The sequence below is a fragment of the Scyliorhinus canicula genome, chromosome 1 (assembly GCF_902713615.1).
Source record: "Scyliorhinus canicula chromosome 1, sScyCan1.1, whole genome shotgun sequence".
Taxonomy (NCBI): domain Eukaryota; kingdom Metazoa; phylum Chordata; class Chondrichthyes; order Carcharhiniformes; family Scyliorhinidae; genus Scyliorhinus; species Scyliorhinus canicula.
Genome location: NC_052146.1, coordinates 79,380,442 through 79,396,291, shown reverse-complemented (window position 1 = coordinate 79,396,291; position 15,850 = coordinate 79,380,442). Strand labels below are relative to the sequence as shown.

The 15,850-nt window shown below is 49.4% G+C and overlaps 1 protein-coding gene across 2 annotated transcripts in view; it reads left to right on the top strand.

Annotated features, from left to right (window-relative positions):
- Positions 1-15,850, top strand: part of LOC119964361 (glutathione hydrolase 1 proenzyme-like) — a 177,734-nt gene that overhangs the window by 55,411 nt on the left and 106,473 nt on the right. For both annotated transcript variants that reach the window (XM_038793741.1, XM_038793750.1), the window contains one exon: positions 14,593-14,763. In XM_038793741.1, coding sequence (XP_038649669.1) covers positions 14,593-14,763 — 171 coding nt within the window. The remainder of the gene's footprint in view (positions 1-14,592; positions 14,764-15,850) is intronic.

The window sequence follows — 15,850 nt, the reverse complement described above, 5'->3', positions numbered from 1 at the left end:
AGAGTAAGATTAGGGCCAATCAAGGATAGTAGTGGAAAGTTGTGTGTGGAATCAGAGGAGATAGGGGAAGCATTAAATGGATATTTTTCGTCAGTGTTTACACTGGAGAAAGACAATGTTGTCGAGGAGTACACTCAGGTTCAGTCGACCAGGCTAGATGGAATTGAGGTTCAAAAGGAGGAGGTGTTAGCAATTTTAGAAAATGTCAAAATAGATAAGTCCCCTGGGCCAGATGGGATTTATCCTAGGATTCTCTGGGAAGCCAGGGAGGAGATTGCAGAGCCTTTGTCCTTGATCTTTATGTCGTCTTTGTCGACAGGAATAGTGCCGGAAGACTGGAGGATAGCAAATGTTGTCCCCTTGTTCAAGAAGGGGAGTAGAGACAACCCTGGTAATTATAGACCTGTGAGCCTTACTTCGGTTGTGGGTAAAATGTTGGAAAAGGTTATAAGAGATAGGGTTTATAATCATCTTGAAAAGAACAAGTTGATTAGCGATACTCAACACGGTTTTGTGAAGGGTAGGTCATGTCTCACAAACCTTATTGAGTTTTTTGAGAAGGTGACCAAACAGGTGGATCAGGGTAAAGCTGTTGATGTGGTGTATATGGATTTCAGTAAGGCGTTTGATAAGGTTCCCCATGGTAGGCTATTGCAGAAAATAAGGAAGTATGGAATTGAAGGTGATTTAGCGGTTTGGATCAGTAATTGGCTAGCTGAAAGAAGACAGAGGGTGGTGGTTGATGGCAAATGTTCATCCTGGAGTTCAGTTACTAGTGGTGTACCGCAAGGATCTGTTTTGGGGCCACTGCTGTTTGTCATTTTTATAAATGACCTGGAAGAGGGTGTAGAAGGATGGGCTAGTAAATTTGCAGATGACACGAAGGTCGGTGGAGTTGTGGATAGTGCTGAAGGATGTTATAGGATACAGAGGGACATAGATAAGCTGCAGAGCTGGGCTGAGAGGTGGCAGATGGAGTTTAATGCGGAAAAGTGTGAGGTGGTTCACTTTGGAAGGAGTAACAGGAATGCAGAGTACTGGGCTAATGGCAAGATTCTTGGTAGTGTAGATGAACAGAGAGATCTCGGCATCCAGGTACATAAATCCCTGAAAGTTGCCACCCAAGTAAATAGGGCTGTTAAGAAGGCATATGGTGTCCTAGCCTTTATAAGCAGGGGGATTGAGTTTCGGAACCACAAGGTCATGCTGCAGCTGTACATAACTCTGGTGCGGCCACACCTGGAGTACTGCGTGCAGTTCTGGTCACCACATTATAGGAAGGATGTGGAAGCTTTGGAAAGGGTTCAGAGGAGATTTACTAGGATGTTGCCTGGTATGGAGGGAAGGTCTTACGAGGAAAGGCTCAGGGAATTGAGGTTGTTTTCGTTAGAGAGGAGAAGGCTGAGAGGTGACTTAATAGAGACATATAAGATAGTCAGAGGGTTAGATAGGGTGGACAGTGAGAGTCTTTTTCCTCGGATGGTGATGACCAACACGAGGGGAGATAGCTTTAAATTGAGGGGTGATAGATATAGGACAGATGTCAGAGGCAGTTTCTTTACTCACAGAGTAGTAGGGGTGTGGAACGCCCTGCCTGCAATAGTAGTAGACTCGCCAACTTTAAGGGCATTTAAGTGGTCACTGGATAGACATATGGATGAAAATGGAATAGTGTAGGTCAGATAGGCTTCAGATGGTTTCACAGGTCGGCGCAACATCGAGGGCCGAAGGGCCCGTACTGCGCTGTAGTGTTCTATGTTCTATGTTCTATAACCCCAAATATTGCGAGTCCCCAGCCTGGTTTGACCCTGGATCCTACCACCCTCGATACCGTCCTTGCTACGCCCTCCCAAAATTCCCCCAGCGCTGGACATGCCCAGAACATATGGATATGGTTTGCTGGGCTCCCTGAGCACCTAATACACCTGTCCTCGCTCCCAAAAAACCGGATCATCCTTGTCCCGGTCATGTGAGCCCTATGCAGCATCTTAAACTGTATGAGGCTGAGCCTCGCGCAAGAAGAGGAATTCACCCTTCCTAGAGCGTCCGCCCACGTCCCCTCCTCAATCTCCTCACCCAGCTCCTCCTCCCATTTACCCTTCAGTTCCTCCACCGCGGCCTCGTCCACCTCCTGCATCACTTGGTACGTTGCCGAGATCCTCCCCTCTCCAACCCACACCCCCGAGAGCACCCTGTCCTGAACCCCTCGGCGGCAGCAGAGGGAACTCCGCCACCTGCCGCCTGACAAACGCCCTTACCTGCATGCACCTAAAGGTGTTCCCAGGGGGGAGCCCGAACTTCCCTCCCAGTTCACCCAGGCTCGCAAACTTCCCATCTACAAACAGGTCCCTCAACCTCCTAACACTTGCCCTGTGTCAACTCAGGAATCCGCCATCAATTCTCCCCAGGACAAACCGGTGGTTCCCCCACATCGAGGCACCCCACCTCCCCCCTGTGCCGTCTCCATTTCCCCCAAGTTTTGAGGGTAGCCACCACCACCGGGCTCGTGGTATTCCTCGTTGGAGGGAGCCATCTCCACCCTCTTCCATGCTGCCCCTTCCCCGTCCATTACCCACTTACGCACCATCGCTGCGTTGGCAGCCCAATAATATCCACAGAGGTTGTGCAGCGCCAGCCCCCCGCTATCCCTGCCCCACTCTTCCCACCTCTTAAACCCCTCCTCCATTTGCTCCACCAGCCTTGTGAGGTTAAGCTTATGCAAGGCCCACCAGCTCCTGGCCACCTGCACCCCCAAGTACCCCCAACTCCTCTCCGCCCTTTTTAGTGGGAGCCTCCCAATCCCCCCTCCTGGTCCCCTGGGTGTACAACGAACAGCTCGCTCTTCCCCATGTTGAGCTTGTATCCTGAAAAATCCCCAAATTCCCTGAGAATCCTCATCACCTCCGGCATTCCCCCCACCGGGTCCGCCACATATAACAATAAGTCATCCGTGTAGAGCAACACTCGGTGTTCCCCCCCACCCCGCACCAGCCCCCTCCAGTTCCTCGACTCCCTCAGCGCCATGGCCAGGGGTTCAATTGCCAGCGCAAAAAGCAGGGGGGACAAGGGACACCCCTGCCTCATCCCTCGGTATAACCGAAAATACTCCGACCTCCTCCTATTCGTGGCCACGTCGCTATCGGGGCCTCATATAACAGCCTCACCCACCTGACAAACCCCTCCCCAAACCCGAACCTTTCCAGCACCTCCCACAAGTACCCCCACTCAACCCTATCAAAGGCCTTCTCTGCGTCCAACGCCACCACTATCTCCGCCTCCCCTTCTACCGCCGGCATCATTATAACATTCAAGAGCCTCCGTATGTTGGTGTTCAGCTGCCTCCTCTTCACGAACCCCGTTTGATCCTCGTGGATAACCTGCGGCACACAGTCCTCTATCCTCGTGGCTAAAATCTTCGCCAACAGCTTGGCGTCTACATTTAACAGCGAGATCGGCCTGTATGACCCACACTGCAGGGGATCCTTATCCCGCTTAAGGATCAAGGAAATCAGCACCCGAGACATCGTCGGAGGCAGAGCCCCCTCCTCCCTTGCCTCGTTGAAGGTCCTAACCAACATGGGGGCCAACAGGTCTGCATACATCTTATAAAATTCGACCGGGAACCATCCGGCCCCGGCACCTTCCCCGACTGCATGCTCCCTATCCCTTTGACCAGCTCCTCCAGCTCAACCGGCACCCCCAGTCCCACCACCTGTCCCTCCTCCACCCTCGGGAATCTCAGCCGGTCCAAAAAGCGCCCCATCCTCCCCTCCTCTGCTGGGGGTTCCGTCCGATACAGTTCCTCATAAAAGTCTGCCCTCAGTTCTTCTGGTCGCAGGCAGGCTCAGTTGTAAGTCTATTAAAGCCACTGTTTACTTCCTATCGTGTCTCGAGTAAATTGATGGTCACATCACTTCCTGTCCCAATTTTTCACCAATACATAATCTCCGGGTTTGATTACTGGATATCGAGGGACGGCTGTCCCTGGGAGATGCGTCTGTTTCACCTGTGAGCGGAGAAACCTGAGAGAAAGCGTTAATTGCTTTAAATAGTTCTGCATTTGTTCACCCATCTCATGGAGGTCTACGCCCTCCAGGGGTTTCTCATTGGCATCCCAGGGAGTCCTCATTGGCCGACCATAGACTATCTCTGCAGCTGACAGTCCAGTCCGCGAATGTGGAGTCACCCGCATGTGAAACAGCGGCAAGGGTAACACCTTTAGCCAATTTAACCCAGTTTCTTCAGTCAATTTAGATCATTTTTCTTTTAAAGTCCTGTTGGCTCTTTCCAGAATTCCTGCTGCCTGCGGGTGATACGCGCAGTGCAATTGCTGTTTGATTGCGAGTGCTTCGCACAGTTCAGTATTGATTTGAGCCACAAAATGTGGTTCGTTGTCTGAGCTCACAATTTTGGGTACCCCAAAGCGAGGAATAACTTCTATTAACAACAACTTCACCACCGTATGTGCAGTACAATTTGTGGTGGGGAAGGCTTCAATCCATTTACTAAACACATTGATTATTACTAAACAATATTTGTAGCTCTGTACTTTTGGTAATTCAATAAAATCAAGCTGTATACAAGCAAAAGGGCCATCTGGCAAGGGAGTGGTTCCTGGAGGGCATTTAATACCTTTACCTTTATTATGTTTCATGCAAATGAGGCATCGGTCCAGCCGTGTTTGCGCTGCTGTATTCAAATCTGGGTGCCACCAAGTTTTCAGGAGCAGCTGTACCATTCCCTCCCTGCCAAGATGGCTACAAGAATGCAAATAATCAACACGTACCGGCAATAAAGAATCCGGAATACAAACCTGACCAACTGGAGTAAGCCAGAGGTCCCGTGTCAAGGAGTGCGAACACCTCATTGACTTCCATAGTGCTCGCTCAGAATCAGAGGCGTCCCTCTGTACGTTTTGAACTTCAGTTATCTCTGGCATGCCCTTCGTTCCTAATGCGGGTACTTGATTTAAAGCCTTATTAGCCCCATTGGGAACAGTTAAAGAGGTTGATGAAGCTGCAGTTTTAGCAGCTGAATCAGCACGGGCATTTCCTAATTGAACAGGAGTGTCCCCCTTCGTGTGCGCAACACATTTAATAATTGCCAATTGACGGGGAAGCTGAACAGCATCAAGGGGATTTTTAACCCAAATTGCGTTTTGAATGGTGAGGAAGCCTTGTTGTTGCCAGAGGCGGCCAAAATCGTGGGTCACGCCAAAGGCATACCTGGAATTGGTGTAATTGTTTACACTTTTGGCAGTGGCCAAAATACATGCTCGGGTAAGGGCAAATAGCTCGGCTCTTTGTGCAGAGACAGGGGTCTGGGAGGCTGCTGCTTCCCGAACGTCAGTGTCCGTAACCACGGCATATCCCGACTGTGGGACTCCAGTGATAGAAATGGAGGAACTGCCATCAACATAAAAAATGAGTTCTGGATGTTCCAGAGGCCGATCCGTTAAATCTGGGTGTGGTGCGGTAAGGAAGTGGTTCCTAAGCAAGCAGTCGTGCGGTGCGCCATTAAGGTTATCGGGGGGCTGATCGAGGAACACAGCAGGATTTAAGGTTGAACAATAATAAAAAGAAAGGTAGGGGTTCTGCAGCAGTGAAACCTCATAATGGCTCAAGCGGGCTTGAGTCAAATGTTGGGTTTGCTGAGACGTTAGGAGAGCCACAATAGAGTGCGACGTGTGCACCTGTACTGGCTGGTGAAGGGTCAGGTTAGAGGCTGCCTGTGCTAACAAATGGACAGCCATAAGAATCTGAGTGCAGGGAAGCAGACTGCAAGCTACAGGGTCTAATTTAGTAGAATAGTAGGCTTCCGGGCAACGCAGGTCACTGTGCTTTTGTGTCAGAATACCAGTGGCACATTCATCAAGAACATTAACATATAACCGAAAGGGTCTGTCATACATAGGTTGACCTAGCGCTGGGGCGGTAGCCAGGGCGTTTTTCAGAGTAACGAGAGATTGCTTTGCTGAATCGGGTAGTTCAAACTTAAGAGGAGCATTTTGAGAGGAGTACAGAGTTAGTTCTTTAGAATGGACAGTAACATTCGGAATCCATTGTCTGCAAAAGTTAACCAGTCCTAAAAAGGCTCTCACCTGCTTGGGAGAGGTAGGGGACGGGGTCTGCAAAATAGGATTAATACGTTCCTGAGTAAGAGAGCGATCAGTTGCACTTATTAGGACCCCTAAAATTTGACCTGCCATTGGCCTTGCTGAACTTTAGTGGGTGGGATTACATATTCCCATGAATGGAGACGGATTAGCAGATAAACGGAGTCATGTTGGTTAGCGACAAAGTCAGGACTGGCAAGGAGTAAGTCATCAACATATTGGATAATGGTGGATCCACCAGGGGGTGTTACTGTTGCTAACTGAGAGTGCAGTGTCTGTGAGAAAAGAGCCGTGTGGGAGCCTAGCCCAAGTGTACTGGTTGCCCTTAAATCTGAAGGCAAACAAGTATTGCGATTCAGAGGCGAGAGGTACTGCAAAAAAGGCATGTTGTAAATCCACAAGGGTAAAAACAGTTGCATCAGGTGGAACATTACTAAGGATTGTAGCCGGGTTTGAGACAGTAGGATATAAGAGTTCCAAAGGGACTAAACGCCATTCTGATGGTCTTCCTATCTTTGGAACTGGAAGAATCGGGGTGTTACAGGGCAATTGACATGGTATCAAAATTCCCTGCTGAAGTAAGGATTGAATCATGACCGAGACTCCCTCTTCAGCCTCGGGACGTAATGGGTACTGAAGTGTTGGCTAGTGTGGACTTGAGAGATGAACAGACACTTCCAACACTGATGAAGGTTCAACTCAATTTTATTAACTATTTCTAACTAACTAACACACAATGACTGTGGGTCTAAATGATGCTAACTTAAACTAGAGAGTTAAGCCTTGTCCGAACCAGTTGATTCTCTCAGCACGTGTTGTGAGTCTGTGCTGGGCTAGATGAGGTTCTTGTTACAATCAGCGGCAGCACCCAGAATGAGCGGGAACTGTGGTGCCCTCTGCCTTTATAGTGTGTGTATTCTAACTGGTGATTGGCTGCGGTGTTTGTACATGTTGATTGGTCTCTGTGTGTGTCCATCAGTGTGTGTCTGCACCATGATATACTGGTGTATATTATGACATCCCCCCTTTTATAAAAAAAACATTGATACAGTAGTCCCCCGTTATAACGCGGGTGTTGGGGTCCAAGACAGCCACCCACGTTGCATCCGAGCCGCGGATATCCACGATGGGGGTTTTAAATTTATTTTAAAATCTATGCATGCGCTTCCCATTGTGAGTCTACGGGGGGCGGGGGGAGAGGTCAGACCCCCATTGTCCAGCATCTCTGACTTTGTCTATATAAATGTTTCTGGAACATACCTCTCCATTAACCTGAGGAAGGAGCAGTGCTCCGAAAGCTCGTGTTTGAAACAAACCTGTTGGACTTTAACCTGGTGTTGTAAGACTTCTTACAATACATTTCACAGCCATTTTGTATCACCGGCACATTACGCCACCATCGATCAGCCCAAACTTCAATTTCGGAAGTCCCCGCGGAGTTGAGCGATGCACGCACTTCTGAGACCTACCTTTCAGTGATCTGCCTTCCACCGGTCTCGCGCCATCCTACAGAATGGACTCCGTTCGCCCGCCGCCGCCTCTCCGCATTGCAGAGAATCTGGGCTCGAACTGGAAACTTTTCAAACAGCACTTTCAGCTGTACCTCGAAGCCAGGGACCTGGAAGCTGCGTCGGACGCACGGAAGATTGCTCTCTTCCTCTTCACAGACGGTGGCCACGCTCTGCACATTTACAACTCGCTCACCTTCGATGAGGGGGAGGACAAATCGAAGTTCAAGACCATAATTCTGTAGTTCGACAGCCACTGCGCGGTCGAGGTCAACGAGAGCTTCGAGAGATTCATGTTTCAGCAGCGAATTCAGGGTAAGGACGAGCCTTTCCAGTCCTTTATTACCCACCTCCGCGTCCTTGTGCAGTGCTGCAACTACGGGTCCACCTCTGACTCCATGCTCCGTGACCAGATTGTTTTTGGTGTTCAATCTGAGCCCCTGTGCCAGCAGCTACTAAAAGTAAAGCAGCTCACTCTATGGCCATTGAGACCTGTGTGCTTCATGAACATGCGTCCACGCGTTACTCATGCATCCAGGCCGCTGAAATGGCACGGCAAGCCCCTTACGAGGCAGAACGGGTCCAAATTATAAAATCTTTTCAGGCTCTGGATCTGAACGATTGCGGCCATTTTGCCCACTTTTCGCAGACTCACGCGCTTACACGCAGCGAGCGTGCTGACGTCACGGACCGCTTCGCGCAGGTGCGCACTATGCTAGATAGTCCCGTGCATGCGCGGTGGCGGACGAACGTCCCGACGCTCCAGCGTGTGGCAACTGCGGCTCCGCCCACTTAAAGCGCCAATCTCCCGCAAAGTCTCGACGGTGCCTGCAGTGTGGCAAACGAGGCCACTACGCTGCAATATGCAGACCTTCCATGCCTGCTGTTTTTGGGAGATCCACCCAGCCCCACAGAGACGTCAGGGCTATCCAGCCTGCCATCAATGAACCCTACTCTTGACCTTGATTCCGACTGTGCCTGCAATGACCCACAGGTCCCGTTCCAAATCGGCGTTGTTACTACGAACAGGATGTCCCCCAAGTGTGGCACTGAACCCGTCCACGTCCACAGCGTCGGCCAGGATGATGAGTGGTGTGCCACCCTTATGGTCAACCGGTCCCCTGTCAGGGTTCCGCCTGGACACTGGCGCTTCTGCCAATCTCATCGCATCGTCTAATTTTCGCAAGCTCTGCGTAAAACCTGCTGTCCTGCCATCTGCCTGCAAATTGCTGGACTACAATGGCAATGCCATCGCCGCCAGCGGCTCCTGCCGCCTTGAGGTGACACATCATTCTCACATAGTCATTCTCCCGTTCGAGATTGTTGCTGCCTCAAAAGCCTCCTTGCTTGGTGCGCAGGCATGCAAGCTGCTCCACTTAGTGCAGAGAGAGCACTCTCTCTCTTCAAGCGATGTGTCTGCATCCTCTGACACAGACTTCAGGGCGCAACTCGACTCCATCATCCAACAATACCATGATGTTTTCGAAGGCATGGGCACGCTCCCGTACACGTATAAAATCTTACTCAAGCCCAACGCCACGCCTGTCGTTCACGCACCTCGCAGAGTCCCAGCGCCCCTCAAGGACCGCCTCACGCATCAGCTCCAGGACCTCCAGGACCAAGGAGTCATCTCTAGGGTCACGGAACCCACAGACTGGGTAAGCTCCATGGTCTGTGTCAAGAAGCCGTCCGGCGAGCTGCGGATCTGTATTGATCCTAAAGATTTAAATCAGAATATCATGCGGGAGCACTTCCCGATTCCGAAATGTGAGGAGCTCACGTCCGAGATGGCCCACGTCAAACTATTCTCAAAACTGGATGCCTCGAAGGGTTTCTGGCAGATCCAACTAGATGAGTGAAGCAGGAAGCTGTGTACGTTCAACACCCTTTGGCAGGTTCTGCTACAACCAGATGCCATTCAGCATCATCTCTGCGTCCAAAGTTTTCCACCGGATCATGGAGCAGATGATGGAGGGGATCGACAGCGTCCGGGTATATGTCGACGACACTATTATCTGGTCAACCATCCCGCAGGAACACATTGCCCGCCTTTAGCGCGTTTTCAGGAGCATCCATGAACACGGCCTCTGCCTCAATAGGGCCAAATGCTCCTTCGGCCAGTCGAGTATCAAGTTTCTTGGGGATCACATCTCCCACCAGGGGGTGCGTCCGGACGAGGACACGATTGCAGCAATCACGTCCACGAAGACGCCCGAGGACAAGAAAGCGGTCCTCTGGTTCCTGGGGAAGGTGAATTTCCTCGGGAAGTTCATCCCGAATCTCGCCTCACACACCAGGGCCCTCAGAGACCTGATTCGCAAAACCACAGATTTCCGATGGCTCCCTGCTCACGAGCGTGAATGGCAGGAGCTGAAGGCCAAGCTTTCCACGGCCCCAGTGTTGGCCTTTCTCGACCCGACCAAAGAGACCAAAATCTCTTCTGATGCCAGTCAGTCGGGGATTGGTGCCATGATCCTGCAACGAGACGAGGCCTCGTCATGGGCCCCCGTTGCGTATGCGTCGCAGGCGATGACTCCCACAGAGCAGTGCTATGTGCAAATTGAGAAAGCCTGTCTCGGACTTCTCACTGGAGTCGTGAAATTCCACAACTACGTCTATGAACTTCCGCAGTTCACGGTTGAAACCGACCACCGCCCGCTTGTAAATATTATCAAAAACGACTTGAATGACATGACTTACCAGGAACTCTGGTGGGTTTCACCAAACTGGAGGAAAGGATTGCCTTTCAAAAATATGTTCTGACCGCCACCGGTTTAAAGAACCTGTCTGCTGTGCAGGGTTGAGGCAGCTGTAGCTCTGCACTATCCACTTCCGGACGCTGTGTGAGCTGCTCCTCTCTCTATGAATAGCACACATTTAAGTCAATTTCCAATGATTGATTTTATAGGCATTGGCCATTCTTAGAGACGTATATTTTTTCTTTGTCAATTCTGCTGAAATGGTTATTGTCTCCTGCAGAATCTAAGAGGCGGAGAACTTGGCGTGATGCCATTTACGTCTTTTCACGTAATCTAAAACTTATTCATATTCAATTACTTTTATTCGTAAAGGCACTGTGAAAGGCACTTTCTTTCTTTTAAACTGATATAGTGGGAACTAAACAACTTTGAAGAGATAAAGCTTGGGAACATACGCAAGAGGAAATATGAATGTTTTGCCCTTGGTTTAAAAACAATTCGAGTACGCATTTTGTTCTCCTTCGGAAGAACAACTTATTATCATAATATGCCAGTACAACATACTAAGCAGTATTTAGTTTACATTATCTGACCCATTTAATTTCACTCAAAAGCAGTGTTAAAATATAGTCAATATTCCCAGCATACTTCTAAATTGGTAACTCATTAACTTCCCTTCCACAATTCCCTCCTTGTGGATCTTTTGATCAACACCTTTTAGTAAATTATCATGTCCTCCATAGAGAAGGGTGGTTTATAATATATTGAGAACGGATGTATGACAGTTCCCTGTGTGTTATGAGCCTGGCAGCAAGGAGGCAAGGTGGCTAGGGCTGTTCTCCCGTGTCAGTACAATAAAAATATCTTGCACAACATCACAAGGGGGAGGCTGGACTTGGGGTGGTTGCACTGACGGAGCATGGGGGAGGTCTAGGGGTCAACTCCTCCTCTTTCTCAGTGTCGCCTGAAAAGGGAAACATCGGCATGCCAGAGCAACTGGAAGGATCCTCCTTTCGTTTAACCCGATGGGCTAGCCCTACTTGCCTAGTGAGAGGAGGTTTCTTATTGCCGAATTGCTGTTTAGTGTTTTGATGTTTTCTATCCCAAAGCTCACATTCCAATTTTAAAGTTTCCCAATTTTTACTTTACCGTCCACACACTCATCAATCCCTTTTCTGCGGGCGTTATCCCTCCAACTCATCAAGAGTGATTGCTCGTGACGTTTAGTGGACTGTTTTTTCCATTCTGAACTTAAAGCTTTCCATTTGAAGGCCGCGTTTTTTTTTCCCAAATAGCTTTTCTGCAGCAATGCAGTTGTCAAAGTACCAAGCTCCATGTGCCACTTAGTGGCCAGATATCGTTACCTAATTTATTGTTTAAAGCAGCTGATAATCTATGAAAATTACGTTCTTGAGAAGGGGTTTCTGAACACATAAAGAACAGAGGAGAATTGCCTCCAGTCTTGTCTAAAGTTTGTCCCATAACGTCAGTATCCTGTGCCCCTGGCAAAAAATGTGAAAACAGTTCCTGGTACCAAAATCAAATCACAGGGTCCCTGACCCAAACATAAGCCTGTATAAACCAGATCCGGATTGAAAACGAGATCACGAGGTCCCTGACCTGAGGCTAACCACAATCGGGTCCCTGACCTTAAGCACTCTACTCACAGTCAAATTTAGATTTGAGAACCGTCACCTGTTAGCTTCCTCCGTCCGGGACGAGGGGTCGCACCACAGATCCGAGAGAGAGGGGGAGACCAAGGTGAATCATACCTTGTGCCGGCGTCCGTCTCTTCCCTCCGCGTCGTGGCTTGATCACTTCTTCAGTCCCCCACGGAATTCACTCAAGGTATTGGTTTTTGCTTTGCAGCGCCAAATGTAGTAGTCAATATTTTTCACGCTTCTGGACTGTGGTAGAAAAATTAAACAACGCTCGTTCTGTAAAAATAACAAGACTTTATTTACGAACAGACTGCATGCAGTTTTGGCTGAAAGTTGAGGTCGGAGAGCAGTTACTACCACTGCTGATTCCTACTCAAGTTTGCGCTTTCACAGAGAATCAACTCAGTATTTATACATTATCAGAATTAGGATTATGTGACTACAGCTTAGTCAGGAATTCAATCAGAAGTACAAACATAAGCAATATCATAAAACAGGCGTCACCTTGCTGACCTTCCAGGACACATCACTCAGACCATTATTTTGTCCTTTGATGGAATATTTAAAAGTCGGAGGAGACTTGTTCCTTCCTGACCTTATCTTATCGTATTTAGACTGCTTTGGGTTATTACGAGTAAATCTTGTCAGAATTTGCGGAGCTTGACCTTCTCTGATCTTATTCAGCTTTAGGTCACGCGAAGTCAGCTTTTCTTACATTGTACCACGTAATTGACCAGTTTTCCCATCATGCCATTACTTATTTCGTACAACATCACAGCCACATAAGCAGACTTGTCTGACTGCAGCACTGGGACCACTGGCACTGCCCACTCTGAGAACTGGACCAGGCGTATAATACCCAAGTTCTCCAGCAGGTTCAGCTCACCGTCCAGCTTCGTAAGCAGGGTGTACGTGACTGGACGGGTCCTACAGTATTTAGGTTGAGCGTCCAGTTCAATGTAAGGTTTAGCTCCAGTCCCCTTTATCTTCCCTAGGCCTTCTTGAAAGATTTCTGGGTATTTGCCCAGGACCTCTGCAATCCGCCTGTACGCATTTGAAAGATTTTCTGCCAATCCAGACAGTGTCGCTGTAAGCAGTTGCTGCCCAGGAGGCTAGGTCCGGGTCCCTGAAACAATAATTGTCAATGGCTGCGTGGTATATGTCACCAGCCAGGCCTTAGTGTCCTTTAGACCCAGATGCTGGATTCCCAAATGGAGTTTTCAGAAAGTTTGATGTCTGATGACAGAGTCCACAGCCCCTGTATAGATTTGCATGTCCAAGGGGTGACCATTCACATGGAGAGTTATTTTAACTAGGGCTACTTTTGGTGCCGTAATGCAATTACGTAATGCAAGTAGGGGATTTTCACAGTAACTTAATTGCAGTGTTAATCTAAGCCGACTTGTGACACTAATTATTATTATTATTTAGTTGCATACAATCATCCTCATCAGGCTGGGCAGTATGTAGAGTTCTGGCTCAAGATGCATGTGTTACCTGACCAGGGTGACATGTTCACTGTCAATTCTGGTGATGACAGGGTCCCGTACGTCCTACTCTTGGGGGGCATCACTTGTTGGAATGGGGGTCAGCCAACACTGTGTACATCGCAATCCATGAAACCCTGAAGCTCCTGGAGCCCCTTTTCTGTGTTCTATATCCCTTTTTAAGTCCAAGGCTGGCTCTGCCAACAGTTTCCGTTGGGTCGCCATGTTATTAATGTCACACACGAGGCGATCTCTCGACATCTCAGGGAGGGATCGACCGTAGCCATAATGTTCAGCCAGCTTGAGTAGGCACGTCAGAAATTTCATGACCAAATCACCCAGGGTTCGTTCGGCCTTGTTGAACTGGTATCTCTGTACGATCACTGATTGTTTAGGGTCGTAATGATTGCGACAAGTTCCACGAGTTCACCAAAGGTTTTTGAGGCTGAGGCTGCCGGGTGGGTGAGACTTTTGATTACGCTGAAAGTTGGTGCCTGCCACTTAGGTGGTCAGATGTATCACCTTTTGTTGGTCATTTCCACTCTCCTGAAAGAAATGCCACATCCGTTCGGTATACCGGGCTCTGTCTTCCACGCCTGTGTCAAAGGACTCTAGCCTTCTGAAAAGCGGCATTTTTAAAACTTGCCAACCTTGTTCTCGTGCTGGAGATTCAGGTACGGTTAGGGAATCAAGAATCGCAGCCGTGGTTTTTCCTCGTTACCAGTATAAAGGTTAGAAGGTGAATCAAAACTGCACTTTATTTTCTGCCAAAAGAAAAGTCAGAAACGTGACATACAGCACAAAGGTCCCGAGCAGGAATGCCCATCATGCTAGCCCCAATCCGGGCCGGCTTTTAGGAGGTGATTTCTACGAGGCCCAGTTGATGGGCCTCCGCCCATTAGCAGGGGAGCTTGTATTTCACGAGCCCCACAGAGAGATCAATCGGGACATCCCCGTGGGACCACGAGAGGGTTATTACAATGTGGGGCTTGGTGATGGAACCCCGGTGGGTTTTTATTCCTCAGGTATTCTACTGTAATGTGAAGCCTGCTGATGATCATTTCTGATGTCCTCTTAGAGATCACACCCAGACCTGAACCTCACCTTTCTCTTCCCTTTTAGCAAAATGAATAAGACATCAAAAGGACTCATTGCCTTTGCAGTTGTGATATTGGTAGCCCTCATCCTGTTCCTGGTTGTGTACTTTGTACTGAAGTCCAAGGAGACGCCACCTTACTCCTTCGAGAGAGCTGTTGTAGCTGCTGATGCAGGGAGATGTTCAGAGATTGGAAGGTGAGTGTTTGTTCCAGGGCCGTGGCTCACACTGTCTCTGGGAGGAATAATGCAAAACCTTTCCAGCAAATTACAGCAGGGATTCGGACTGTTTCTCCAAACCAATCCGTATTGATCTTTATCCTCCACAGACCTGTGCTCCTAATCCCAAGTGTATTTTTGATCCTGCATCCATTTTCTTTCGCCTCCAGCGCTTTCTCCTCTCTGACGATGTCCGTAGGGCCCTGAGCATCTCTAGGATGAAGGGCAGGTGGAGTAAGCTCCAGAAGCCTCTGTGCCATCTGGCGCTGCCAGCGGTGGCAGCGGTTGTTCCACCTTGGTGTTGACTCCCTCAGCGATGGTCCTCAGTGACTGGGCCATGCTCTGGAGTGTCTTGGCAACATCCGTCTGCATCTGGGACACGTACCTCAGCGACTGGAACATGATGTTGAGACCCTGAGCCACGGCCCTCACAGACTGAGCCATGCCGTGGGCACCACCACTGAAGATGCTGCCGTTATACTCCAGCTTTTCCACTGCGGTCGCTACACTGTTGGCCTCGTGCCACCCATTATCGGCAACGTCTCCTGAGCGCGTAGCATTTTGGACTCTCCAATCGGATGTGTCACTATCATGAATGTCACTGCTGTGTTCTATCATCTGCATCAGGTCTGGGAGAACCTTATCCAGAGGCTCGGCATCTGACTAGGACCCAGCTCAGTCCTGGGATCCAGCAGACCTCTGACTGTTATCTCCCCAGATGTTCCTGCCCCCACCTGTACATCAGCAACTGTGACATGCTCCCCAGATTGTGCCCAGAAGCCTGACCACTAATGTCACCCACTGAGGTGTATGCCTCTGCGCTGGTGGAGGTGAGGTGACACTGTGACACCTCGATGGTGGTCTCTTGCGTGACGGAGGAAGGGGGGTCGTATCAATCCAGATGGCCCGTTCTCATCAGATGGAGTTCTGTGAGACAATGGGCATGTGGTCAGTGAGAGAAAAGGACCATTTTGTCTGACATGAATCACTCACTTCAGACAGGTCACCTGGGTGAAGGGGCAGTGGATCCTCACCTCTGCCTCATGGGCCAACCTCGCTGTCAGTG